The sequence below is a fragment of the Gadus chalcogrammus genome, chromosome 21 (assembly GCF_026213295.1).
Source record: "Gadus chalcogrammus isolate NIFS_2021 chromosome 21, NIFS_Gcha_1.0, whole genome shotgun sequence".
Lineage (NCBI taxonomy): Eukaryota > Metazoa > Chordata > Actinopteri > Gadiformes > Gadidae > Gadus > Gadus chalcogrammus.
This window is the reverse complement of record NC_079432.1, coordinates 3226769-3253076: the sequence shown is the minus strand read 5'-3', so window position 1 is coordinate 3253076 and position 26308 is coordinate 3226769. Positions and strand designations below refer to the sequence as shown.

The following is a 26308-nucleotide window of genomic DNA, read 5'->3' as shown; positions in this document are numbered from 1 at the left end:
CTTGATACGATCTCATCAGGCCGTGAGGCACACATCCTGAGTTTAAGAACGCGTAAAATGCATCCTTTCGTTCCATGAAGCAGCGGTAAAAGAGTGGCTCTCGATGTCACAGGGGCGAAGGGGGGGGGGGGGGGGGGGGCGAGTTAATGAGTGGCAGTTAGGAGACCCGGACCCAGTTTAAGAGGAGGATACCTCCCCAGCTCGGACGCCCATCAGGGGTGCTGGTTCCTCTGGGGGAGGTTGACCTTGGCTGCCTGTGGTTCCTCTGCCGTTAAACTAAACTCGAGGGGAACTAGGCGATGGTAAACAGCCTTTAAGTGCGCTGCGTGGAAGAGTCAGAAGAGCGCACCTAGGGGCGTCCCGAGTGTACGGTGGAAAGGCATCAGGTCTGAACGCTGAAGACGCTATGGAAAGCCTTTAAGATGCCTTCTGCTTATGGCGGCTGAACGCGGTACGTAAAAAGGCACTCAAAGCATCCGTTTGATTGAATGAAGGTGAATGGAATACGGGAACACCTTGGAGATGTCCACCCGTCTGGGATTTAGAGTCTCGATAGCTTAGTGTACTTTCTTTTACATTGAAAACAACTGCTTAGGTAAATAGGTAATCAGGGATTACATGAGAGCATGTCCAGGGTTAGAAATGTATGACTTTATTGACTAGACCGACAATTCATCCGTCCACTAGTTCATGCTTCACAACCTTGTGATGCCGTTTATATCCACGTCCCTGTAGATGGAATCACTCTACTGCACACTTGGTGATTAGAAGTCGTTTGCTCATGGTTAGGAATGAGTAGGCAGTCAAAAACAAATGTGTTTGCTAAATTTAATCATCAATTTAGCAAAGGGGAGGGTCAAAGCATGTAGAGGTTATTCCTATTACAATTTATTCTTCCTAAAACTGAGGACATTTTGGTGTTTCTGGATGGGCTTTCTTTTTCACAGAATCTCCTTCCTTGTTTTCACATTTCCACCACTTCTTTTATCTACCTTTTCATGAGCACCCCCTTGCAGTACCCCTGCAGTACCACTAGTGGCACACGTACCCCCATTTGAGTACCCCTGCTCTACCGTACCGGTACTGTACCCAGGCCCGGCGTACCCCTTGTGAAACACACACACACACACACACACACACACACACACACACACACACACACACACACACACACACACACACACACACACACACACACACACACACACACACACACACACACACCAACCTCGGTTTCGTACAGGAACTGGAAGTGGCTGGGCGCGGCGCTGGCCTCCTTGACGGCGCGGGCCAGCTCCACCGAGCCGCGGCCCCCCAGGGCCCAGTGGTGGCAGGGGACGGCCGCCCTTGCCCCGCACTCCAGGGCCAGCCGGCACACCAGCGCGATCTCCGCCGCCGTGTCCGTCCTGCGAACGGACGTCAGGGGAGACGCTCGTGAATGCATTCACTCTGCGCTTTTCTAACCGGTGGCCGCTCAAGGCGCTTTGATAGCATCGGCTCACATTCAGCCAATCACAAACCGACAGCGGCGTCAGCCCATGCAAGGCGAGAGCCCGATCGCCGGGAGCAGTTAGGGTGAGGCGTCTTGCTCAGGGACACCCCGACGCTCAGCTAGGAGGAGCCGGGGGGAATCGAACTAGCAACCTTCCGGTTCCCAGATGACCCAAGCCGTCCCAGAGTGAGGCCGTGTATGTTTGAGTATGGATTTATTCTTTAGGCGATGAGAGGAAACAAGGTAAGGTCAAAGGTGAGGTAGGACCCCGACCCACTGTAATTATTATTATCTTTTTTTTTATCAATGGTTTCAACAGAAGGGTGTTGGCTGGCAGGTGTGCGTGTTTGTATGTCGGTCTTGGCGGGGGGGCTCTTTGAGTTCCTACTTGAAGACGTTGAGCGCCACCACCACAGGCACACCGAACAGGTGCGCTATCTCGATCTGCTTCCTCAGGTTGCTATGGCAACCGCCCGTCACCAGGCTCAGGTTCTGCAGCGAGAGGACGAGGAGGAGGAGGAGGAGGAGGAGATGGAGGAGGAGGAGGAGGAGGAGAGAACGTAAAAAAAAGACATTAGGAGCCGGAAACAGGACAAGGTGTTTGAGCAGAGTCCCATCGGCCGCGGGCCCCAGGCCTGTAGCCGTCACAACAGGATGTCAGCGCTCGTAAAAAAAAAAAAGAGAGTTAGAGTGTGTGCAAACTGTGCATGTTGGTGTGTGTCAAAGTGTGTGTGTGTGTGTGTGTTTTTCAAAGTGGCTGTGTGTCAATGTTTGTCAAAGTGTCTGTGTGTCAGTGTGTGTTTGTGTTAATGTGTGTGTGTTAATGTGTGTGTGTGTGTGTTAATGTGTGTGTGTGTGTTAATGTGTGTGTGTGTGTGTGTGTGTGTACACACTATGTAGGGAAGAGAACAACCAGGAAGAGAAACCAGGGAGAGGAAGCAGGAGAGCTCTGGTCAGAAGATCTACGACCCTGTGCCTGCTCGACGGCAGCGGAGACGGGCGGGTCCGGCAGCTTGCGGACGGATGATTAATCCATCTGTGTTATGAGCGTGTTCCTCTGATGCGGTGCTTGTGTAGAGGGCTTGGCGCTCGGACAGACCGCCATGTGCAAAGCGTGTTGCTCTCCAATAACTTTGCCGTCCATGTAATATTGAGCAGGGCTCCCTGGCGGGGGGCCAGGGGCGAATCACACGGCACTCTCCAGCAGCTGGTCTTCTGCTGACCACAGTAATCCAATAGTGTGCGTCTGCGCGTGTGTGTGTCATTGCGTGTGCGCGTGTGTGTGTCAGAGTGTGTGTGTGTGTGTCAGTGTGTTTTTGTGTGTGTGTGTGTTTGTGTGTGTGTCAGAGAGTGTGTGTGTCAGAATGTGTGTCTCTGTGTATATCTGTGTGCGTGCCTCTGTCTGTGTGTGTATATCTGTGTTTGTGTCTGTTCGCGCCTCTTTCTCTGTATGCGTCAGTGTGTGGGTCTGTGTGTGTCTGTCTCTGTGTGTGTGTGTCTTTATGTGCATGTGTGTGTGTGTCTTTATGTGTGTGTGTCTTTATGAGTGTGTGTCTTTATGAGTGTGTGTGTGTATGTCTTTATGTGTATATATATATATATATATATATATATGTATATGTATGTGTGTATGTGTGTGTGTGTGTGTGTGTGTGTGTGTCTCTCTCTCACAGCCAACAGGCCCAGAGCAACCAGGCCAGTCAGATCCAATAAATGGGCTTCCCGGATCCCTTCTCTCTTGGTCCTTCTGGTTCTGGTTACACCACTCACAATTAACTTATACCTAACGTAGTGCACGTACGTGTGCATGTGTGTGTGTGTGTGGTTGTTCTTCTCCACGCTTCGTTATTTGCTCAGCTGAACCTGCTTGTGAAACCACTGATTCATGCCAGATATGGACACGAGCCCAGACACACACACACACACACACACACACACACACACACACACACACACACACACACACACACACACACACACACACACACACACACACACACACACACACACACACACACACACACAGCTTCAATGTGCTCCGTTAATCAGGTCACTGCTGCTAACCACAGGGATGTGTGTGTCCGAGTACGCCCGTGTGTGGAAGACAAGACGCAGCCGATGCCTGTAATCGATGGTCGACAAATCCAGATGGTTTTCCTCTCTAGAAGGACTGAAGACGGGGGACAACGGGTCCATATCCTGGTCGCCAGGTCGTTGGATTTTTCACACTACTCTTTATTACTAGACCCTTTATTACTTTGTTATGCTGGTTGTTGTATAAGAGAAGATATAAGGGTCTATGTGGGTGCGCGCGCGCGCGCGCGCGTGCGTGTGCGTGTGTGTGTGTCTCACCTCGTCGATGTACTCTCTAGGAAGAGGTGACCCTGCAGAGACCTGAACGCAAAAAGACAAGAGGTCAGCGTCACAACGATGTCCAGGTCGTTCTTCAATCTTCTACTTCCTGTTCCAGCACCGTGCTGCTGCATGTTGCCTCCAGGACCCCCGCCTGACCCGGGACCCCCCCAGGACTCACGTTGGGACCCCCGCCGTGCATCTTGAGGGCCCGGACGGTGGCGACCAGGACCACCGCGCTGGGCCGCAGCCCCGAGGCGCGGCACTTGATGCTGAAGAACTTCTCCATCCCGATGTCGGCTCCGAATCCGGCCTCCGTCACTTAGAGACACACAGAACAACGCCTCCGTCACTTAGGGACACACAGAACAACGCCTCCGTCACTTAGGGACACACAGAACAACGTCTCCGTCACTTAGGGACACACAGAACAACGCCTCCGTCACCGAGGGGACACACAGAACAACGTCTCCGTCACCAAGGGGACACACAGAACAACGTCTCCGTCACCGAGGGGACACACAGAACAACGTCTCCGTCACCGAGGGACACAGAACAACGCCTCCGTCACCGAGGGACACAGAACAACGTCTCCGTCACCGAGGGGACACACAGAACAACGCCTCCGTCACCGAGGGACACAGAACAACGTCTCCGTCACTTAAGGGACACACAGAACAACGCCTCCGTCCCCGAGGGACACAGAACAACGTCTCCGTCACCGAGGGGCACACAGAACAACGTCTCCATCACGCGCTGGGGTAAATAATATAATATCATATAATATATATTATCGAGGCCCAAAGCTGGGCGCGCCTCCAGCTGTTATTGTGGACCCTCAATGACAGGATGGGTTCTCCGACTTCTCTGGTACTTCGACAACAAGTAAAGACTTGTACTGGTGGTTATCTCGGCTTTGGTTTCGAATGAATTGGCGGCCTCCTCCTTGCGAGTGTTTTAAGTGTGAATAATCGCTTCGCTTTTTGAGGTGAACGCACAATAAAATCGAGTCAATGAAAGTTAACTCGGGAGTGTGCACGTACACACCGTATTCAGCGAGACGGACGGCAGGTTACGACCGCAGTCAAGTGGGGCGTTCCTGAAACAAAAGGCTGTACGGAATTCCACCCGAGCGGGGGTCAAGTGCGCAGGAATGTCAAGTAGGGGCATCACGTGCGGACGGGCCGAACTTCCCGCTGGGAGCCAGACTGACGTCACGGCGACCAAGGAATTGTAAACACAGGCATGCGCTCCGGGCGGAGATCATCACAGTCCCGGGTTTAGCCGTCTGAGTGGAGGTGGTCTACACAGTGAGACCCTCCGTCAGCTCAGACTTTATTATGGGTCGTCAAAGGTTCAAACAGAGTTCCTCGAAGAAGGCAGAGGGCCTCCGACACGGCCTGCTCAAGACCTCAACCTCCTGAACAGAGTAGAGCGGAGAGCCAAGCCTGGAGAACATCGGGAATAGCTTGTGTACGTTGAATACACAAGCTATTGTTGAATGAATTGCTCAATACGAAAACATTGAGCAAGCAGGAAGCTGAAACAAGAGCAAATGCTCTCAATGATCGGTACTGAATAACCTAGATTCCCCCGCCCCACTCATAACACGAGAATACTTTGCGTTGCATAACCATAACCCTATTCTATTTCGAAACTAGCTTTTCTCAATTGCTGGCATGATTCATGTCGTATCCATTATCTCCATCCTTGTGTCTCTGCAGCACCAAGAGGCCGGTTATGACATCATCTTCCCCATCGCAAGCCCACTCTGTGGGTGTAGTTTGATCCGTGAGACAGGGTATGTGGATCTCAGGGCGAGGGGAAGAGGCGACAGTCTGACCTGTTGTACTGTCATGTGTGGGGGTTGAAATGAAGGGGAAATTAAACCTGGCTTGTGTCCACGTCAAACTGTGGCACGTGTGGATGCATCTTCGTCAGAGGAGAGCAGAACGCCATCTCAGCTGCTTAAAATGGGTTTGTAATGACCTCATAAGGACACGATGCCAGGAAGCAGGGCAGGAAACATTAATGTGCTGATGAATGTGATTGATGGGGGGGGTTCAATTTGGTTTTCTTGGTGGGCGTAGTTCTTCTAATCTATTGACTGAGGCATGAGGCCTGTACATTTATTTGAAGTCAAAGTGATTTGTGTAATTTGTCTTCGGCTAAAACAATATTAAGCTCAAAACATGTGGTTCCCTAATTCATTTTCAATGTTTAAATTCCTTGTACTGTGGAATTGCTGCGATGCCAGACGCGAGATGATTCACTGGAACCATGAATGGTTTGACTTTACGGCGTTGAACGTGTATCACGTTGATGACAGGCGAGCATCGAGTTAAACTTGATACTGTGTGAAGAGGATAACATTTAAATGAGATTTGTACACATGAAGCTCAACACTAAACAGGGACTGAACATGGTGTGAACGACAGACCAACAGATGGTGTCAAAAGAGCGAAACAAACAAACATTGGAGAAATGAATCCAATATGGGAGCAGAGAGAGACAGAGAGACAGAGGGGGTGACAGAAAGAGAGGGGGGGGAGACAGAGGGAGAGACAGAGGGAGAGGGACAGACTGAGAGGGAGAGACCGAGAAAGAGAGAGGGGGAGACGGAGAGAGAGAGAGAGAGGGGGAGACAGAGAGAGAGAGAGGGGGGAGACAGAGAGAGAGAGGGGGAGACAGAAGAGAGGGGGGGGAGACAGAAGAGAGGGGGGGACAAAGAGAGAGTGATAGAGAGTGACAGACAGAGAAATAGAGCGAGAGAGCAAGATATAATGGAATCAAAAATAGGGTGAACAAATTACAAAAAGGTACAGGGTGGACTAACAGAGGGTTTGGGGGGCGTGCTGAGCGCCAGACGAGGCGATGGCAGTCCAAAGGGGCCGAGCCCGGCCTGGGCCTGAGCGACGGCGTTGACGTGAACCAGGCGCAGTGTGCGGTTTGGAGCGCGTTCGGGCGGGGCGCCCCGGATCAGAACAGCGCCTGTTTTAGATCAGCCAGCAACAAGTGGAGCCGGGGAAGAGAGGCCAGGAATGTGTCCGAGGCGTCCGTTTGGCCGCAGAGGGCTATGAGAGGGTCTTGTTAGGCTCTCTCCCACTGTTCCCAGTACAGACACTGACGCCTGGCCGGTGACATGTGTCTCAGTCTTTATTAGAGCGCTTATTGGATGCATGGTTGGGGAAGGCTAAGATGGAGTCCGACCGCGTGTGTTTGAGAGAACCGAGGTAGTCACTATGTGATGAGAGGGTACTACGTCAGGTAGTGTTTGATTTAATGACCCCGACCCTCCCAAATGAAACAAAGAGGAATCTTAAAGCCTTTCGGGTGCTAATGGGAACCACTTGTTTCCCCATTGTGTGTGTGTGTGTGTGTGTGCGTATGTCTGTGTTAGTGTGTGCTCGAGTTTGTGTTTGTGCGTTTCCCTGTGCATTTGCGCGCGTACGTGCTTACGTGTTTATCTTGGGGGGGCGTGTGTGGCTTCAATTGTCCGGACCATTGGGTCGGGAGGACAGCCAAGGGGGGTGGGGTGGTGTGGGGTCGAGAGGTAACTATCGGCCAGAGTCCTGGTGTCAGCGCCACCGCCAGCCCAAACAATAACACAGCAGGGTGGAACCCAGGCCGTGTGCACGCTTCCCTCGCCTCACACACACCCAACCCTTTCCCTGGCACGACGCGCGAAAACAACAGGAAGTCTCGCCCCCTTTCTAAGAAACACCTCCACAAAGACGACCCATCGGGGGTGTGGGAGGAAGCCGGGGAGCATCGTCTTTTTAAAGGGGTGAGTGGGATTTGCCGACAAGAGCCGTTTGAAAACCTCAACCTTTTTCCCTGTGTTTTAGTGACATCACAAGTGGGCGTGTCCACCTAGACGTACGTCGCTGCATAGACCGGTCCACCAGCCTACCCGGTGGATCGCAGCAAACGTTGCTCATCTATCCGTCGATCCCCTAGGTGGACACGCCCACTTGTGTTCTGACATCACTGAAACACAGTAAAAAAAAAAGAACCGGAACCTCCCAGTTCCGGTTCCCAGGGGTCGTTTGCGTGGGGACGCCTCCTCAAAGCCAAAGGTGGCTCCGCGCCCCAGAGGTGCAGCCCCGCCACCACCACCACCGAGGCGGTGGTGGTGGTGGCGGGGCTGCACCTCTGGGGCGCTGAGCCACCTTTGGCCGGGGGGATCCGGGCGTCTTTAGCCCCGCTGCGGTATGCGTCTCGGGTGACGGCCCTGTGGGAAGCGCAGCGCTCTGGACTGTTTATCGCGAGGGGCGGAGATGTGGGAGGTGGGGCTTATCGCGGGCCCGGCCTGTTAAGGATGCAGGAATCTCACACATCTGGCATGCAGTACACATTCCCTAATGGGTAACCTGGCCGGGCCCCGGCCCCTCTCTCTCTCTCTCTCCCCCCTACTCCTCAAACATTTGTAGAATCTGGAGAGCTGGATTCCAGCTCTGGAATCACACACACACACACAGCTGAAGAACCCTGCACTAATAGTGGGAAGGGAGGTGGTATACACACACACACACACACACACACACACACACACACACACACACACACACACACACACACACACACACACACACACACACACACACACACACACACACACACACACACACACACACACACACACACACACACCTCGCTCTCTCTCTCTCTGTGTGTGTGTGAAGTCCGGGTTCACTGAGAGTTCAGGGTCCTCAGTGGCCGCGAGCGGTTTGGGAACGCCACACAAACACGAACACTGTAGCGACGGGGGGGCGCCGCGACCGTACCGTAACATTGACCGAGGAAAGGAGTATTGACTCGAGCCCCCGGTACGTTGACTTAGCGGTAAACAGGCTCAGTCGAGCAGGGACGCGGGTGTTTGGACAAGGCGGCAGCGCAGGCGGAGGGAAAACATGAAATATCGTTGAGCTGGGTCACCGTTTGGATTCTGTGAATGATCAACATTACAGAGAGTCGTGGTGAGCCGGGGCCCGGCCGCCATTACTCTACCAAGGAGCGGGGGAGGGACGGGAGGGAGGGAGGGAAGGGGTGAAGGGACTGAGGGGAGGGAGAGAGGGGAGAGATGGAGGGAGGAGAGGGGGGATGTAGGGACTGAGGGGAGGGAGAGAGGGGATGGAGGCAGGGGAGGGATGAAGGGAGGGGAGGGGAGGGATGCAGGGGAGGGATAGGGTGAGGGACGGAGGGAGGAACAGAGAGAGAGGGGAGGGGAGGGACAGAGAGACAGAGGGGTGGGGAGGAACCGTGCAGCATGGCTGCTCAAAGGTGGAAGAGGAGGTAACCTCAGAGGCAGGTAACCAACAGTGCACATACCACCCTCCCCCCTCCCCCCTCCCCCCTCCCCCCACCCCAGTGTTTATCCTCCCCCGTGTTGTGAAACCCAACGCTGCGCCGTCGCCCCTCCCCGGAGCCCCCGCAGTGACAGGGGAAGCGAAGCCACGCTCGACCGCGGCGTCGACCGTTCTCCTCGTTCTTCTGTCCCCGTGTACAAAAAACACCCAGATATGAAACGCATCGCTCACGCACTCTGTCTAACACATGGCACGACCGAGACGAGGACGCCACGCCCCCAGGGAGTACACACACACACGAGACACCCTAACCAAAAGACCACTTCTTCAAACCAGAACTCTTCCAAACACACACACATACCGCGCATTCCTGGGCGGTCGACGTGAATGAAGAGAGGGGGGGGGGGGGGGGGGGGGGGAGATGGAGCGATACCGCTAGGAGGGGGTGGGCGGGCGGGCCTTCGCCTTGAGGGGATTAGCCTTACTCCGAGGCATTCCTGGAGCTCTTAAGGAGTTATTCATCTGCTTCCTTCCTCCCTTCGTCCTCCTCCTCCCCTCTGTGTGTGCAATCTTGCAGGCACTTCCGAGGAAGTTCCTGCCCGGCCAGGTGTAAGGCCTGGGCAGCTGGAGACGGGAGCCAATCGACAGTCGGCTCTCCAGCCACAGCCAGGGACAGAGGTATAGCACCACCGCCAATTAGAGGAGAGCTCTAGAACCTAATCCAATTAGAGGAGAGCTCTAGAACCTAATCCAATTAGAGGAGAGCTCTAGAACCTAATCCAATTAGAGGAGAGCTCTAGAACCTAATCCAATTAGAGGAGAGCTCTAGAACCTAATCCAATTAGAGGAGAGCTCTAGAACCTAATCCAATTAGAGGAGAGCTCTAGAACCTAATCCAATTAGAGGAGAGCTCTAGAACCTAATCCAATTAGAGGAGAGCTCTAGAACAACCTCCAATTAGAGGAGAGCTCTAGAACAACCTCCAATTAGAGGAGAGCTCTAGAACAACCTCCAATTAGAGGAGAGCTCTAGAACAACCTCCAATTAGAGGAGAGCTCTAGAACAACCTCCAATTAGAGGAGAGCTCTAGAACAACCTCCAATTAGAGGAGAGCTCTAGCACTGCAACCAGGTAGAGAAGAGTTCTAGAACCACATCGATAGCAGAATAGTTCAAATAGCACAGTCACTCAGTTAGGGCCTAGCTCTAGAACCCCAACCAGGGACCGGAGGGTTTTACAACCACGGCCAGAAGAAGCAGGCGACCACCACAGGTTTTCAGTAGCGAAACGAGGTGCACCAGAGTTTACGGCAGGAGACACAGGTCCATTATGGTGTGTGACTGGGTTTGATATCTCGGGGTCCATTGTGTGTGTCAAGACGCCCAGACTGAGACCCTGGCCCCATCTTGCCAGGGGCCCGCGTCAGTATGTACATTCGTTTCTATTCTTTAATCGACATTCTTCACGAACTCACCCACAAAGCCGTCGCGTCCCACCAGCTTGAGAGCCAGCTTGTCGGCCAGCACCGACGAGTTGCCATGGGCGATGTTGGCGAAGGGCCCGGCGTGGACAAATACTGGTGTACCCTGTAACAATGATATGAAAAGACACACAAACGCGTCAACCACACACACACACACACACACACACACACGCACACACACAGGCACACACACAGGCACACACACACACACACACACACACACACACACACACACACACACACACACACACACACACACACACACACACACACACACACACACACACACACACACACACATACATAAGTGGGCAAAGAATGAACAGCCAAGGGGTCCTTTAGACACAAAGCGAACATTCCTGTGTTTCTCAGTCTCCCTTCCTTGCAAAGCCCTCAGGCTCAATACTCAAGTGGTAGAGCCCTGTGGACTACAGCTTGTTTGGATGAACACCGGGTTCGGGTTAAAGGTGTAGTACTTGGCCGTAAAATATGGTCAACATGATGAGGCTTCCTAAATGGCAGTGATTTGCTTAGGCCTTAATCCTCCAAATGTTTTTACTGGGGGATAAAGTTCTCCAAAATGGGTTCCTGCAAGGACTGCCAAGATTCACTTGTTTTAATAAGATCATGTTACCATCTAACAAGATCGGTTGAAATAGATAAAAAAAAAAAACGTACAATCGCAACCTGATCCTATTGAATAGGGCAAGTTAAAAGGCCAAAATCTTTTTTTTTTTTTTTTTAAACAGCTCTGACCAAGTGTTGCAGAATATTTCTGTGACATATTTGACAAGATATTAGAAAGTTATTCAACACTTAAAATATATAAAATACAAGATGTAGGCACCTTCCGGCAGACATGATTTTCCAGAGTTTTTTTTTCCTATTGGATGCTCGAGTGTGACAGGGGCTTTGATAACATTTGTTGACGTTTTCTAAAACCTTCACTACTGTCCAGACTGCTCGGATCTCATCCTTCTAAAATTGATGTTCACATTTTTTTTTAACTCATACTCATTAGGATGTTACGTTTATTCTGTAGTTATTTGTTTTCTATAATCATTACTTCATGCGTTACAAACCCTTTGTGCAACAGGGCATGAAAGGCCTGAGCTAAACTCATTAGCTGGCCTGAGGATCCGGCCTGCATAATGCAGCAGGTGGTGGGCACTTGAAGACTAAACCATTCCCAAAGCACCAAGCAGCATCCGCCTCCCCTGGGTTTGATACGAAGCCAAGCGGGCCAAGACGGACAAACTGAGGAGGGGGAAACTGGCTTTGATACGAGCTGAACCCCAGCAAAAGGAGAGGTATTAAAGCCATCAAGTAATGGGGACTTTGATTTCTATCGTAGTAATCCAGCCGGGCAGTACAGAAACAGTAGGTCAAAAACACACCCATTTGAATCATAAAACCAGGGCTTTGTAATGCCGTGACATAAACCAACCGGGGTCTTGATGGTTGTAAACCGCAGGTCGAAGAATGGCAGTCAGGTTTAACGTCACCAGGGTGAATCAGGATGTGGCAACCGGCGAATGGAGCGAAAAAGTAACGGGGGAAAAAAAATTGAACTAGGGGCAGACTTTGGCACAGCCCGAGGTTTGTCACATTGTGGGAAACATCTTTGACACCGTTCCTCTGTCCCAACGGAAAGTGGGCCGATGTCACGCACGTCGTGACTTCAGATGCGTGTCCTATTCACTCTTTCCCCAGCGTCGTCCGGAGGACGTGGAGTCAACGAGAGGGGAGAGGTTGTTTTGTTTTGTTGGGGAAGAGGAGATGAGGAGGGGGGGGGGGGGGGCGGGAGGGGGGTACCCCCATGGGATAAGGTACGACAGGAAGGTGGAGGTCGTTTCATCCTGTCCGTTTCCTGATCATCCTTCTCTCTCTCGCCGCTCCCTCACCCGGCGCAGGAGAGAGAGAGATCGGTTTCAGCATGGCCGCTCCTCCCTCAGTGTGGATATACTGTAGGGCGGTCACAGCGCAGAGGCCAAACCTTTATCTTTACAGAGAAGCTCATGAGTCAACTTACTTCTCATCGTTAATTCACGTTTCGAAGGCTTACCGTTTCATTGAGTTTAGCCCCAATTTGCGCAGCAATTTTTTCACCCCATGTTTTTAATGATAAATGAAGGCAATGTCGACAGGCAAAATTGGTAATCAATAATGTTTGGGTCATAATTAAAAACGTTATAACACATGTGAGTCCTAGGACGAGACCAGATGAGAATCACCGGTCTATAGCAAGTCTGTGGGTTAAGAGTCAAACTGCTCTTCCTACCCAGAATGCCGAGCAATTGCACCAAAATATGGCATAAATAACTGCAGCAGACTCCGCACTGAGTTAGCGTCTTCGCTCGTGTTTGTCCATGACCACATCAGTCCCAGATGGGCGGGGGTTCGGTGCATCAGGACGCCGCAGAGAGAAAGTGCTGGAAAGTGCCAGGAAATGCGTCTCTCTCTCTCTGGGCTACAGTGTATTAGATTGAAGAGATACCAAACATCTGTTCTTGATTGAGCACTCACATGAACTCTGAGTAGGGTTTACACAGCGAGAAATCAAGGCAAGTGTTTGTTTATCGAACATGAAACACGATACGCTGTTGTTTCAGTCGTTGGGACTCTGGAGAGGGGAGGGGGGCAGATCTAGAGATTAGCGCAAAGTGGAAAAGCAACAATATTTACAAGTATTAAGATTGAATATTGGCAGCTCATTGTTGTTCAAATAAAACACCAATAGCTTGCAGGTATGGTAAACCTGCTCTGTGTTTTAATTGAAGCCGCAGGGCCACATGTCACAGCCCTGGAATGCATGTGACTACAATCTGCACTATTTACTGTGTGAGCGTCACTCAACAGTCAGGGTTTACATCTGCGGAAACAACAACGCTGTCTTCACTGGCTTGTCATTAGACAGCTCCTAAACCCTGACGGCATGTATATAAACATACACATCTTTTGGACTGCCCACTGGTTTGTGGGTGTGTGTGTGTGTCTGTGTTCGTGCGAAAACTGTGTTCCATCTTTCTAAGCGACGGAAGAAGACTTCAGGTTCAAGTCCCTACTGCCAAGTATATCAAAGGGGATTTTTTCCCCTTTTAATCACAACATGGATATAGTAATCCTGCCGGCTTACACAAGGAAATCTGGGATCGACAAGGTTTCATAACAGGGTCTAAAACACATAAAAACAATCAAATCTTGTCCCTGGAAAGTACCATTGGGTCCCTAGAAAGCTGCTGCCATAGAACACAAACAATCACATGGGAGACCCAACCAAAATAATCCTGGGCCCATCAACAGCTCACCCATGCGAGACTGGGAATCGAACCCGGGTCCTTTTTCTGAACCACAGGAACTAGTCCTTAGTGGCCCTGCCATGGCCACAGCCACAGACCCCCCCCCCCCGCCCCCCCCACCCTGGCAGGATGTGTGAGGGTCAGAGCTCAGGGCCCCACCGAGAAGCTGTAATGATGCGATGAAATGGTCCCATGACCTGGAGGGCTCCCCCTACAGGTATCTCACCACGCTACACTGCATGGCCGCCGCCATTTTGGAAGCATACGAGCATTGGAAGGTGAGGTAAAGTGTTGGTAGTGATTGCTTTTTGGTTATTGTTGAGTGATGATAGGGAACAAAAACACCCCTCTCATGCACTTATATGCATGTTGTACGTTCTGGCACTTAATGTACGCTTTTATTGTATGTTGTACGTCCTGACACTTAATGTACACACTCATTTTATGCTGTACATCATTATGGGGGGACGATTTGCTTGAACCTGCCACAGCATTCCTCATCAGCTCAGGCTACAGAAAGATTAACGTTGGTTTAGGATTTTACATTAGTGCGAATGTTGAGTCCTCTCAATATGGCGGAGTACCGCTAACCGAAAATCCCATGATGCACTCTGATGCACAGGCCCCATTGTTTACACCTGTCACAGTAGAGATCTGAAAACGGGCCTCTGGACCCCGATGTGTGCTGCGAGAGAGCAACAGGTTGTGGGACGAGGAACAAGACCCACAACATATAGAGGAAATGTGTGTATGCACAATGTACACACACACACACACACTTTCTCATGGACTCCCAGGGCCTGGTCCGTCCAGATACGAGACCCCCGGCCAGAATCACAGGAAAACCACACAGGAAGAGGTTTGTCAAAACACAGAACCGCGCCGCTTCCTCCCTCCCCCAAAACCCTCGAAAGTACGTCAATATCTGCCCCCTTGGACCGACAGCCAATCAGAGCCTGGCGCTGCTGCGGTGCTGACCCATCAGCCCCAGCGGCTCTCCCGACGAACAGGATGCCCTCTGCGCTTGGCACGGGGACCTCTAGACCTCTGAAGACGAGGAGCTGAGTCGAGGAAGAGGAAGAGAGGCGGCCTGTGGCACAGGAGGTGGAGCAGGATGGCTGGTGGTAACCAGAGGTTGCGGGTTCGATCCCGAGCTCCTCCTGGGGTCGGTGTGTCCCTCAACCCTCGACCGTCGAGGTGGCCCTTAGCGAGACGCCTGACCCCAACAGCTCCCGACGGGCTGGCTGTCGCCTGGCGTGGGTACCACCGCCGTTGTTGTGTGAATGTGAGTATGAATGGGTGAACGTTGCAGAGCGCTTTGGGTGGCCACCGGTTAGAAAAGCGCTAGATAAATGTGGACCATTAACCATATATAAGGTCCATTAAGAGAGGACATATTCCCAATCGGGACTATCCAAACTCTTCTGGAAGGGGATCTAGGGTGGCCTGATGGAGTCTTCTCCTCTTTAACGGAGGGCCACTCTAACGGTGGATTCAATCTTTACAAATCCTCTCCTCCTCCCCCTCTCTTGCCTCTCTCCCTCTCCCTCTCCCTCTCCCTCACCTCCTCCTCCTCCCCCTCCCTCTCTCGCCTCCTCCTCCCCCCTCCACTAAATCCCTCCACCCCCTCAGGGACGGGCGTCTTCTCCGAGGGAGCTGGTGGAGCATCTCAAATGACCTTGAGTGAGCCCAGGTGACATGCATGAGTGTGTGTGTGCGCGCGCGCGTGTGTGTGTGTGTGAGAGGGTGTGTGTCCAACCTTAAAGAAAAGGTCTCGCAGGCACGAAGGAACGAGAGCCAGATGTTGTGCAAGAGGTGTGGTTTGGGGGGGGGGGGGGGGGGGGGGGGTTGGGTATGGGGGGGGGGGCGGAGGGGAGAGAGGTATGAGCCCCCACCCCCACCCCCCGCCCAAAGCGATCCCTTAAGCCGGGCCAGATGGGATGTCAGGGCTGTACCTCGCCTGACAGACACACCTGCCCCCAGCATGCGGCCCCACCGCGCCCCCACCCCAGAGGCGGTCCGTCCGACCGTCCGTCCATCAATCATCCTGCTGCTGAAACGTCTGCGCCGCTCGCATTGTTCCGCAGCGGACATTTGTCCCTTCAGGATCGTCTCCCCCTCCCCTCGCCTCGCCGTTCCAACCCCCCCCCCCCCCCCCCATTGCACTGTTCCACGTTAACGGGAGGAGGGGGGGGGGGGGGGGGGGGTCTTGCGCTGGGTTAACCCCGCCCGGAGCGTCGTGTTGTGGGAGAGACATTCCCGACCCCGCACCTCGGTCGGCACCTCTTCCCCGTGACCCCGGCCGTGACCTGGGTTTAGGGTTTAGCTCCAGCGCTCAGTCTCGGTGGGAAAGCCGTGAGACGGGGGTCTTAGTACGTGAGGGTCTTAGCTTACGGCCGGGGGCCCCCTCGTAAAACGAGCATTCAGCCCGCTTCCTGATACTGTTCCTGGAAAACAAATCCCTTTTCTTCTTTTTCGCCACCACAAAGATGGAAGAAAAACCTGAATGACGTCTGACAAAACGATGGAACGCTGCCAGGATCCGGGGATGAGGAGTGCGGAGGAGATACCGAGCCGGCCAATCACGGCTCACCGCTCGGAAGAACGCGCAAGGAACTGGCATTGTGCAGCCATGTTCCTGCTCCACCACACAATGTGGTCTAGTTAGAGCATGATCAACTTGTACTAGCTATCTCTGTCGTGTACGGGGAATGGGTTAACCTAGCGATTGTGAGTGCTTTGCACTTGGTTCCAAGAAACATCCTTACTGTATCGACAGCGATATATTGTCGTTTCGCTGACAAATGCACTTATGCTAGTCGCTTTGAATAAAAGCATCTGCTAAATGCCCACAATGTAATTGTTATCTTCCGCTGAAACGTGGGAAACCACACACACACACCCACACACACACACACACAAGCGTGTGAAGCCATCAACAGGCATCACTTTGTGGAATTCGACCGCACCCGTTTTTTTGTGCACCAGAAGTGTGTGTGTGAGATTGAGTGTGAGTGCGAGTACGTGTGTATGCGTGTGTGTGTCAGTCCTGAGATGGTTGTGACGGGGCGGCTCTCACCTCTAGGGTCTGCATCAGGGTGGGCTTAATGGCGTCCTTCATCAGCACAGCAAGGGCCCCACTCACGCCCTGGAAGACGGACACACAGACTGGAATATTAGGCACAAGTTAGAGCAGAGAGAGGGCTGTACCAATACATCGGGAACTCTAAAACAATGATCCCACTTAGCATCCTTATTTTAAACCGTTTAACGAAAAGGCCAACGTTTCCTTGATAAGTACATGGAGCATGTCATTCTCCCCTAACAATTGCTAGAGTTCATATTTCCTGCCCCTGGGGGGCACCACATTTCCAGCACACAAAAAAAACACCCATTCAGGAGCGACCGCGGTCCCAGGGAACAGGGTCGCCCGGTGACGGCGGTCGTGTTTGTTCCCGGCGGTGGCTAATCAGGACGGCTAGCGTCACGGTGCGAGGGCAACCGAGACCCGGTTCTGGAGGAACACAGGCCAGCGTCGTCAGGGGGACCAGCCAGAGCCGTCGGGGGCAGAGGGCCCGCGGGGGGCATTATGGGGGGGGGGGGGTAGGAAGAGAACACATTCGACTGGATCCCAACCTGAAGTTAGCTGAGAGAAGTCAGGGCGTCTGCTCTGAGAACAGGAGGGGTGGCGCACTGGTTTCTGGGGGTTTTCCCAGGTATTTAGTCAGGTATGTGCGGCAGCGTAGGGTCACGAGCTGGAATGATTTGGGGAATGTCGGACCTCCGAGCGAGAGGGGTAATTGTGGCGGACATGGACGGTGCGGTCGTCGGAGACCGGAGGGAAAAGTGTGTGTGTGCGTGTGCGTGTGCGTGTGTGTGTCCACTCCGAGAGGAAAAAACACCCAAGGTTGGGAAATGATCAGTTACCGGGGCGACCATGTTTAGCAGGAGCACAGAAAACAACCGACGTTCAGTTTAACAAAATAAAAAACACCACTGGAGTGCACGTGATGTTTTCCAGAGGTTACACCGGGCGCAGATTCAGAGGACGGCCTGCCGTCCCTCAACCTCTCCAGATCTCATGATGGAGGTTTCTATGCCTATATGTGGACATATTAACACTGCGGACTGTACCAAGTGGTGGGCCGGTACGGGGGGGATCCCTCCTGCCTCCCCATGGGGTCAAAGGCCAAACCATGACATTCTTTGAGGTCGGGGGCGGCGCATCTCCATGAATGAAAGACAGACACAGACACATACACAAACACACATACCAGGTCCTCCGCTGTGATTGGCTGTCCCGAGCGACTGGTTCCCACCACCATGCGGGCCAGGCGGACCCTCATGTCCCCCAGGCCGTCGGCCAGGGCCAGGATGGCCATGATCTCACTGGCCACCGCGATGTCGAAGCCCGTCTGGAGGAGGCGCAGGGACACACGGACACACACACGGTTAGAAAACGCTATGTGTGAGTGGGGATGATTGCTGTTCGAAGCCGCCGCATCTGGCCCGAGTTCACGTTACACCTGTTGTACGTTGAGCCATCGGTGTGCAACGCGTTAAACCCGCCCACAAACGTGTTATTTATGATTCAATGTCTTACCCGCCATATAAAACCAAATAGTACAGTTCACGTTGACCATCTAAAGACTTTCACTATACGACGCCTAGTTCATTTAACGCAGTAGCTAAGCATTGCTTCATCACGTCGTGGTTCAATAAAGTGGAACTTGATTCATGGAACGATTGAGAAAAGGGCCATATAGGAGTATAAATCAGAAACTCCCCTCCTAACATGCACACACGCATAAATAATAGTGTGATAGCCAAGCCGAACACCGGGGCGGAAGTTGATTGGCCGAAATCCAAGTCAGGTTCCGTTTCCCAGAAGGCCGTTATTCACAAACATCACATTCCTCAACGCACCACACACACACACACACACACACACACACACACACACACACACACACACACACACACACACACACACACACACACACACACACACACACACACACACACACACACACACACACACACACACGATAGATTTGTGTGTATGAGAAGTCTCCTTACTCATGTTGAAACCACAAAATAAAACCAAAATTAAAAGAGTCAAGTGGAAACATAAGACGAGCCACGACATGCAGCCGGTCACCCCCCCCCCCCCCGAGGGGCCGTACTGTATCTGCTGCTGGGACCCAGCCAGAGGAATACCACTCCAGGGACGCACATAAACGCAAGCACATGCTGACCTAGCAGTCTTTCTCTCAGAGTCTCTCTCTCTCTCCATCTGTGTGTGTGTGTGTGTGTGTGTGTGTGTGTGTGTGTGTGTGTGTGTGTGTGTGTGTGTGTGTGTGTGTGTGTGTGTGTGTGTGTGTGTGTGTGTGTGTGTGTGTGTGTGTGTGTGTGTGTGTGTGTGTGTGTGATCCCAAAGGGTTGTTGTTTTTTCTTCTCCCCCCTCTTTAAACATTTGCTTTCACTTAGGCCCCCCCTCACTTCCCAAAGAGGCAAAGTGTTTATTTGCGGGATTTCGTTCAGCCATCCTTATTACTAAAGGCTGGGCAAATGGGCGAGAGAGCTTGCATTTCAGATGTTGGAGATAAGAATGGGGGGGGGGGGGGGGTTGTGTGAGTGAAAGATTAACAGCACGTGATGGGGAGAGAGTCAAAAACTCCCTCACCGTCTCCCGCATTGTTTGCCAAATAACTCAAGCGTTTAATGTTACCCCCGTAAAACCGTTGTTTAGCCAACAGTTTGAGTTCTGCAGGCAACTAAAAAGGTGTCCGGTCTCAAGAGTCAAGGACCTTCTGTCGGAGTGAAACTCAAGAGTAACTGCTCCCGACGAGATGGCCGTCGCCCTGCATGGTTGACTCCGCCGTCGGTGTGTGAATGTGTGTAGGAAGGAACCGTTGTAATTCGCTGTGGCTAAAAGTGTCTGCTACAGGCCCTGTATGCAAACGACTCTCTCGCGATCAATCCACAAAAGAACTCTGGTCCTCACAGAAGACAACAGTGGGAAACTTCCAACATGTTCAACATGTAGTCAGGAGAGAGGCCTTTGGTGAAAAACACCGGTTCCTGAACTGGGGTCCACATTTAACATTGAGGGAGCATTGACATCTTTTGACCTGGTTTTGGATTAGCCAGCATCATGGCTCCACAACACCTCGTCAAATACTGATCAGAAGGCTAGTTGCTGACCTGTCTGACGCTTTATGTTGAGACACACAAATCTATGTCTTACAAACTTAGAGAGACACCAATGGAAGGGAAGAGGACCACGAGACATACCCAAGACTACGGAGATCTCGACTGCAGAAGTTTGAACTGGGCGAGACTTCGAGGGAGAAATGGAACGACCACAACAACAACAACATACCTCTCTGCTGTGGCCTTTCTCCGTGCTGGCCTGGCCCACCGTGATCTTCCTCAAGAAGCGGTCATTGGTGTCAACCACTGCAACACAACAACACAGAAGAGGCGTCAACACACACCACAGGCAGGCACACACACAAGATCTGGTAACTCATTGTCAACTCAAGTACACACACACACGATCCCGTGCAGGCTGTTGTTTCTATAAGGGTCCCCGTCATGCATGTTACATGAAGTCCTCCAGGCGAGGTGCGTTGTGATGTAAACATGTCATGCGTTGTAGGGTGTTGACACGCTGGAGGCCAGCTCGCAGGGGAACGTGCTACTTGTGCCCTGCCTCCTCCTCCACCGTGCGCGCGTGCGTGCGTGCGTGCGTGCGTGCGTGCGTGCGTGCGTGCGTGCGTGCGTGCGTGCGTGCGTGCGTGCGTGCGTGCGTGCGTGCGTGCGTGTCTCCTCCACAGAGAGGTTCCATCGGGCTCTGCAGGGACCCCAGTGAACCGCGGCCGTCCAACCTGGTTCTGGGCTGGTGGTTCTGGGTTCAGCAGCACTTCTGACTTCAGCCGGACCAGAGCCTTACCCGGACCCACTAATGATAAGTGTGTGTAGAGGAGGGAGGACGTGCACACACACACACACACACACACACACACACAATAGCACATACACACAGGGGCGCGCGCACCAATTAAGATGTGCGTGTGTGTAGAGGAGGAATGACGCACACACATGCGCACACACACTCGCCCTAACCCACTGAAAATGGACACACACACACACACACACACACACACACACACACACACACACACACACACACACACACACACACACACACACACACACACACACACACACACACACACACACACAGGCATACACACACACACACACACACACACACACACACACACACACACACGGTAAATCTGTTTTTAATCTGCGGGGCTCCTCTGCTAAACGGGGCCCCTTGGGGCCCTCAGAGTGTAAATACCTCATCATTCACTGGAGCAGCATGTCTGGCTGCTCCCACTGACACCCTTAAAACAACACAGCTCTCACCACATGATCCACCCAACCCCCGAGCCATAACACCCAACCCCACCCCCCCCACCCCTCTCTAACCCCACCCACCCCATCTAGCCCCACATCTGCATCTAACCCCACCCACCCCCATCTAACCCCACCCACCCCATCTAACCCCACATCTGCATCTAACCCCACCCACCCCCATCTAACCCCACCCACCTTCAACAAACCGCAACCTATGCATCTAGCCACACCCACCTCCATCTAACCACACCCACCTTCCTCCAACCCCACCCTCTCCCATCTAAACCCCGCCCACCATTGCCTCTCTTCAACCCAAACAAACCGGAGGCGTTTTCCCATTAAAAAGGGCCAGGTTGCATAGCATCAACCCATAATGCATTGCAGTGGGCTCCAGGCCTACCTCTCTGCCAGGTGAGCTTGGAGGGGTCCAGGTCCAGCCGCACGAAGGAACGGACCTCCTCCGCCGTCAGAGAGGCTGGTTCTGTTGTACTGAGGCCCAGGCGCTGGAGGGGAGGGAGGGGGAGAGAGAGGGAGGGGGAGAGAGCGGGAGGGGGAGAGAGAGAGAGAGAGGGAGGGGAGAGAATGTTTATGTTGTATAAGTTACTATTGGAACCAGCTTCTCATCCAAGTACGCATTATCGCTGCCATTGCATTATTTAGTTTCCCTTCATCACCCAGTCGCCATCCTCTTCTCTGTTCCACACACACACACACACACACACACACACACACACACACACACACACACACACACACACACACACACACACACACACACACACACACACACACACACGTTGGCCTGCGTTTCCTTTAATATTTTGCAACTTTGTGTCCTGCATCCTTTCCAAATAATTTAGGGTATTTCGACAGATTTAATAAAAAAGATGTCCCCCCCCCCCCTAAAAACATTTTTCTGGTGAGTGAGACCGAGCTAAATTACAGCGTTCCTCTCTGCATTCCTCCCCGTTCCGTCGAGGTACTCTCCGCACTGCGGCGGTCCGCCGACACAGAGTCAACACCCCCGGGAACCCAGACCAGCTGGTCACCAATCAGCACCAATCACCCCCGCCCCCGTCCGCCCGTCCGGGCCAGGGTCTCCCGGCCCACGGCCCTGACCTCCTCGACTCCAAACCCGCTCCGGGGTTGGCTACGCTGTTTCGTCCGTGTGGGTGTTTTCACAAAAGGGAAAACAAGCAAACTACAAATCACGCACTTACACTTTCCTTTCCAGAGACGACTGTTTAGTTTTGTTATGACGCCTGTCAGCGGTCGGTAACAACTGCCTCACTGGGCTGTCCCTTGAGCCAGGGCCCACAAAATACCATCAAAGAAAGGGGAGGATGGATGGGGAACACATGTTCAAACGCTAGGCCACAGGTGGACCACCGGGGCCAGGCTCACTGAGGCCCCCCAGTGGCGGGTTTTTGAATTAACTACAAATAAAATCAGTGGCGCTCATCACACAGAGACTGGCGGTGTATGAACATCACTTGAGGAGGAGGGCGGTGGTGCAGAGAGCACACAGTGTTGGTGATGGGGGTGGTGTTATCGGAGTGGGCGTGGCCATGTTTACGTACCCGTAGCCTGGAGATCTGGATGGGGGAGAATTTCCGGACGCCATTCACGGAGGGTACCAGCCTGTTGTACAGGGCCTGAGGAATAAACACACAACGAGCATTATTGCTACTACTGCTATTTCTAGAGCTAATACTAATACTACTACTGCATCTACTGCTGGTGCTGCTACTACTAGTACTATGACTGCTACTTCGGCTGATGCAAGTACTTTGACTGAGTACTTTTAACTGCTAGTGCTGCTACTATTACTACTAGTACTTCTGCTAGTACTAGTAATGCTAATACTACTGCTGCTACTGGTACTCCTACTTCTACTTTATCATTTGACATGCCCCTAATCTGCCGTGAGCCTTTATAAGCAGCAGCCCTCTGCCCACTGCACTATTAATGTCTACTCGCAGAACAATAGGTACGACCGTACGGGGAACAGCCCCATTGTAATACGGCTACTTGTTTCCACATTACAGCCTGACCTTCTAGAGTCTGTTTATCAGCATTTGATTTGATTTGCCTCCCGGTTCCTGTGCGTGTTTATTTATGCACTTGATTGGTTAGTGGTGCGACTGAGGGGTCCAATATTGCCGTCCAGCATCCACATCAATCGAGGAGCCAAATTGGATTAACTTATTTTGCGTGGCAAGGCCGTTAAGAGACTCTCTGGCCCCGTTTCATTAAGATGTGCCGCCCAACCTAACAAAGCTCGTGGTAACGCTGGAGAACAAATGACAGGCGATGCTTAACAGACGCCACTTTCCAAGCCAGTTGCTTCCGACCACCACATTAACGTCCACAATTAAAAAAAATTGCATGACATCACGCTGCCAAACACAGTGGCAGTGACATCATCATCGCTGGCCACGTATACCTTGTCCGATTGCGTGGCCTCGTGCAGCATACGGGCGTCGATGGCGGCGGCCACCAGGTTGTTGGCGGCGGTGATGGCGTGGATGTCCCCGGTCAGGTGGAGGTTGAACTACGGGAGGAAGGAGGCGAGACGAAGCCGAGGGGGGTTTGTGTTAGCGATGCTAAGGTCTTAAGCTAACGTTCCGTACTCCTGCAGTAACTCACACACACACGGGGCTATTGCAGTACATCAGAGTACAGGAGTACGGTGGCCTGGAGGATGATCACATGTGTTAACCTTTAGCGTTTTACCTTGCTAGCCGTCTTCTGCACGCTTACGGTCTTAACTGCATGTTTACGGACTAAACTGCACGTGTACGGTCTAAACTGCACGTGTATGGTCTAAACTGCACGTGTACGGCATAAACTGTACACTTGCGGTCTACTCTTCATCTTCACGGACTACGCTGCATGGTTACCGCCTAAACTGCATGTTTACAGATCAAACTGCATGTGCACGGTCTAAGCCGCAGTCTAAACTGCATGTTCACGGTCTAAACTCCATGCTTACGTTCTAAACTGCAGTCTAAACTCCATGTCTTCGGTTTCACCTTCGTGCTCACGGCCTAAACATTAATCACGGTGAACGCCCTGACAGGCCTCCACGTCCGTCAACATTAACGTATGAAAAAGGACCGCATGCACTTATCACCCATTAGCCGGGGTGAAAGCGTAGGCGCAGCGTGCTGCCCCACTGCCCCGCCGACGGCGGCAGCGGCGGGGGCACAAAGAAGAGGGAGACGAGGGCCCCACCCGCAGGGGGCAGTCCCAAAACTGCGCCCGGCCCCTCCAACAACAACGGCTTACAACAATAAAAGCCCCTCGGCCCGTGTTCAGAAATGAGTGTCCCACATGTTTGTGAAAATATTATGACGCATAACTCATAACCCTTGGATAATAAAAAGGCCTTTTAACCTTGTTAGGGCCCCTGGAGGGGATTGGGGGAAAATTAGGGGAGGGGAGGGGGTTTTGGTACATGAAAAGCCAGCGTCTCATTGGCCAGGAGGCCGCGGGCCCCCTGTTCTCCGCGGGGCGGCGTCTTTGGTCGCGGTTAGCATGCCCGCTTGAGTGCAAGTGTGGGCTTGAGTGTGTGTGTGAGTGTGAGAGTGAGCTTGAGCGTGAGCGTGAGCGTGAGCGTGAGCGTGAGTGTGAGTGAGTGCGGGCGCGAGTGCGAGCCTGAGCCTGAGCGTGGGTGTGCGTGTGCGTGTTCGACTGTGTGTGGTGGTGGTGGTGGTGGGCTGTGGGTTGCTCACCTCCTCCATGGGGATGACCTGGGCATAGCCGCCCCCGGCAGCACCTCCTAGGAACAGAAGAAGAGGAATGTAGCGGTGAGACCACAAGAGGAGGACAGGGAGGAGGAGGAGGAGGAGGAGGAGGAGGAGGAGGAGGAGATCATCTGTGAGGGACACCCCTCCACAGATGCTAATAAACTTAAAAAAAACGAATGCTTAAAATATTAGCATGGCAATATATATTACAGTTGTATGAATTAAAGCTGCAGTAGGCCATTTATTAAAGAAGTCCCCGTCATATTTGTTGAATTTCTCCCAAACCAGGCCGCACTGCCGATTCATAACCCCCAACAACAATGAAAAAAATAACCTGGGCATAGTTTTAAAAAACCAAAGCAGGGGTCGCTGACCTTTGACCCCGAAGGTGGGCCCCTGGGAGGGCTGTCGGAGGCAGGCGAAGGAGTTGAGCTTGAGGTGGGCCGAGAGGGCCTGGACCAGGCCGATGGTGACCGTGCTCTTCCCCTCGCCCAGCGGAGTCGGGGTGATGCTGGCGCCCACACACACACACACACACACACACACACACACACACACACACACACACACACACACACACACACACACACACACACACACACACACACACACACACACACACACACACACACACACACACACACACACACACACACACACACACACGAGGAAGAGGTTAGGTCAACATCTCAGTGGAAACTCATCCGCTCGGACGCGGCACGCCGGAGCAGATTGGGCTCACGGGGTCTGGTCTAAGCTGGTTAGCGGAGGTTGTTTTTGTGCGTGTTGGTTTGTGTGCATGCGGTGGCCTAATGGCCGCCATGTGACTCTGCAGGCTGAACCCCACTCAGCCCCGGGGTCAGGAGCACAGCGGGTGTAGCATAACCCCCCCCGGGAGTCATCGATACAGCAGAGGCCCCCAGCGTAGACCGCCGGGGGCCGGTGAGGGGGGGGGGGGGTCTGGAGGTGTCTCCGAGAGGGGGTCAGGACTGAGGAGAGGTGGAGCAGGAGTGGGGAGTGGGGGGGCAGGGGGTGCAAAGAAGAAAGGGAAAGCGACGGAGGAGGAGAAAGAATGCTTTGAAGGGTCTCTGCTCCATTTATCTCCAGACCCCCCCCTGCCCCCATTTCACCTCTCTCCCTCTCTCCCCCTCTCTCCCCCTCTCTCGCCCCCTCACTCTCCCTCTCTTGGA

The 26308-nt window shown here is 52.9% G+C and overlaps 1 protein-coding gene across 1 annotated transcript in view; it reads right to left on the bottom strand.

The window, feature by feature from the left end:
• Positions 1–26308, bottom strand: part of mthfd1l (methylenetetrahydrofolate dehydrogenase (NADP+ dependent) 1 like) — a 69237-nt gene that overhangs the window by 33248 nt on the left and 9681 nt on the right. Inside the window, exons 12-24 of the mRNA XM_056581216.1 lie at positions 25493–25629; positions 25104–25150; positions 23813–23920; positions 22947–23021; positions 21767–21869; positions 20321–20397; positions 18210–18350; positions 17015–17083; positions 10628–10739; positions 4026–4165; positions 3845–3886; positions 1881–1984; positions 1229–1406 (exon numbers count right to left, since the gene is read on the bottom strand). Of these exons, the coding sequence (XP_056437191.1) occupies positions 1229–1406; positions 1881–1984; positions 3845–3886; positions 4026–4165; positions 10628–10739; positions 17015–17083; positions 18210–18350; positions 20321–20397; positions 21767–21869; positions 22947–23021; positions 23813–23920; positions 25104–25150; positions 25493–25629 (1333 nt within the window). The remainder of the gene's footprint in view (positions 1–1228; positions 1407–1880; positions 1985–3844; positions 3887–4025; positions 4166–10627; positions 10740–17014; positions 17084–18209; positions 18351–20320; positions 20398–21766; positions 21870–22946; positions 23022–23812; positions 23921–25103; positions 25151–25492; positions 25630–26308) is intronic.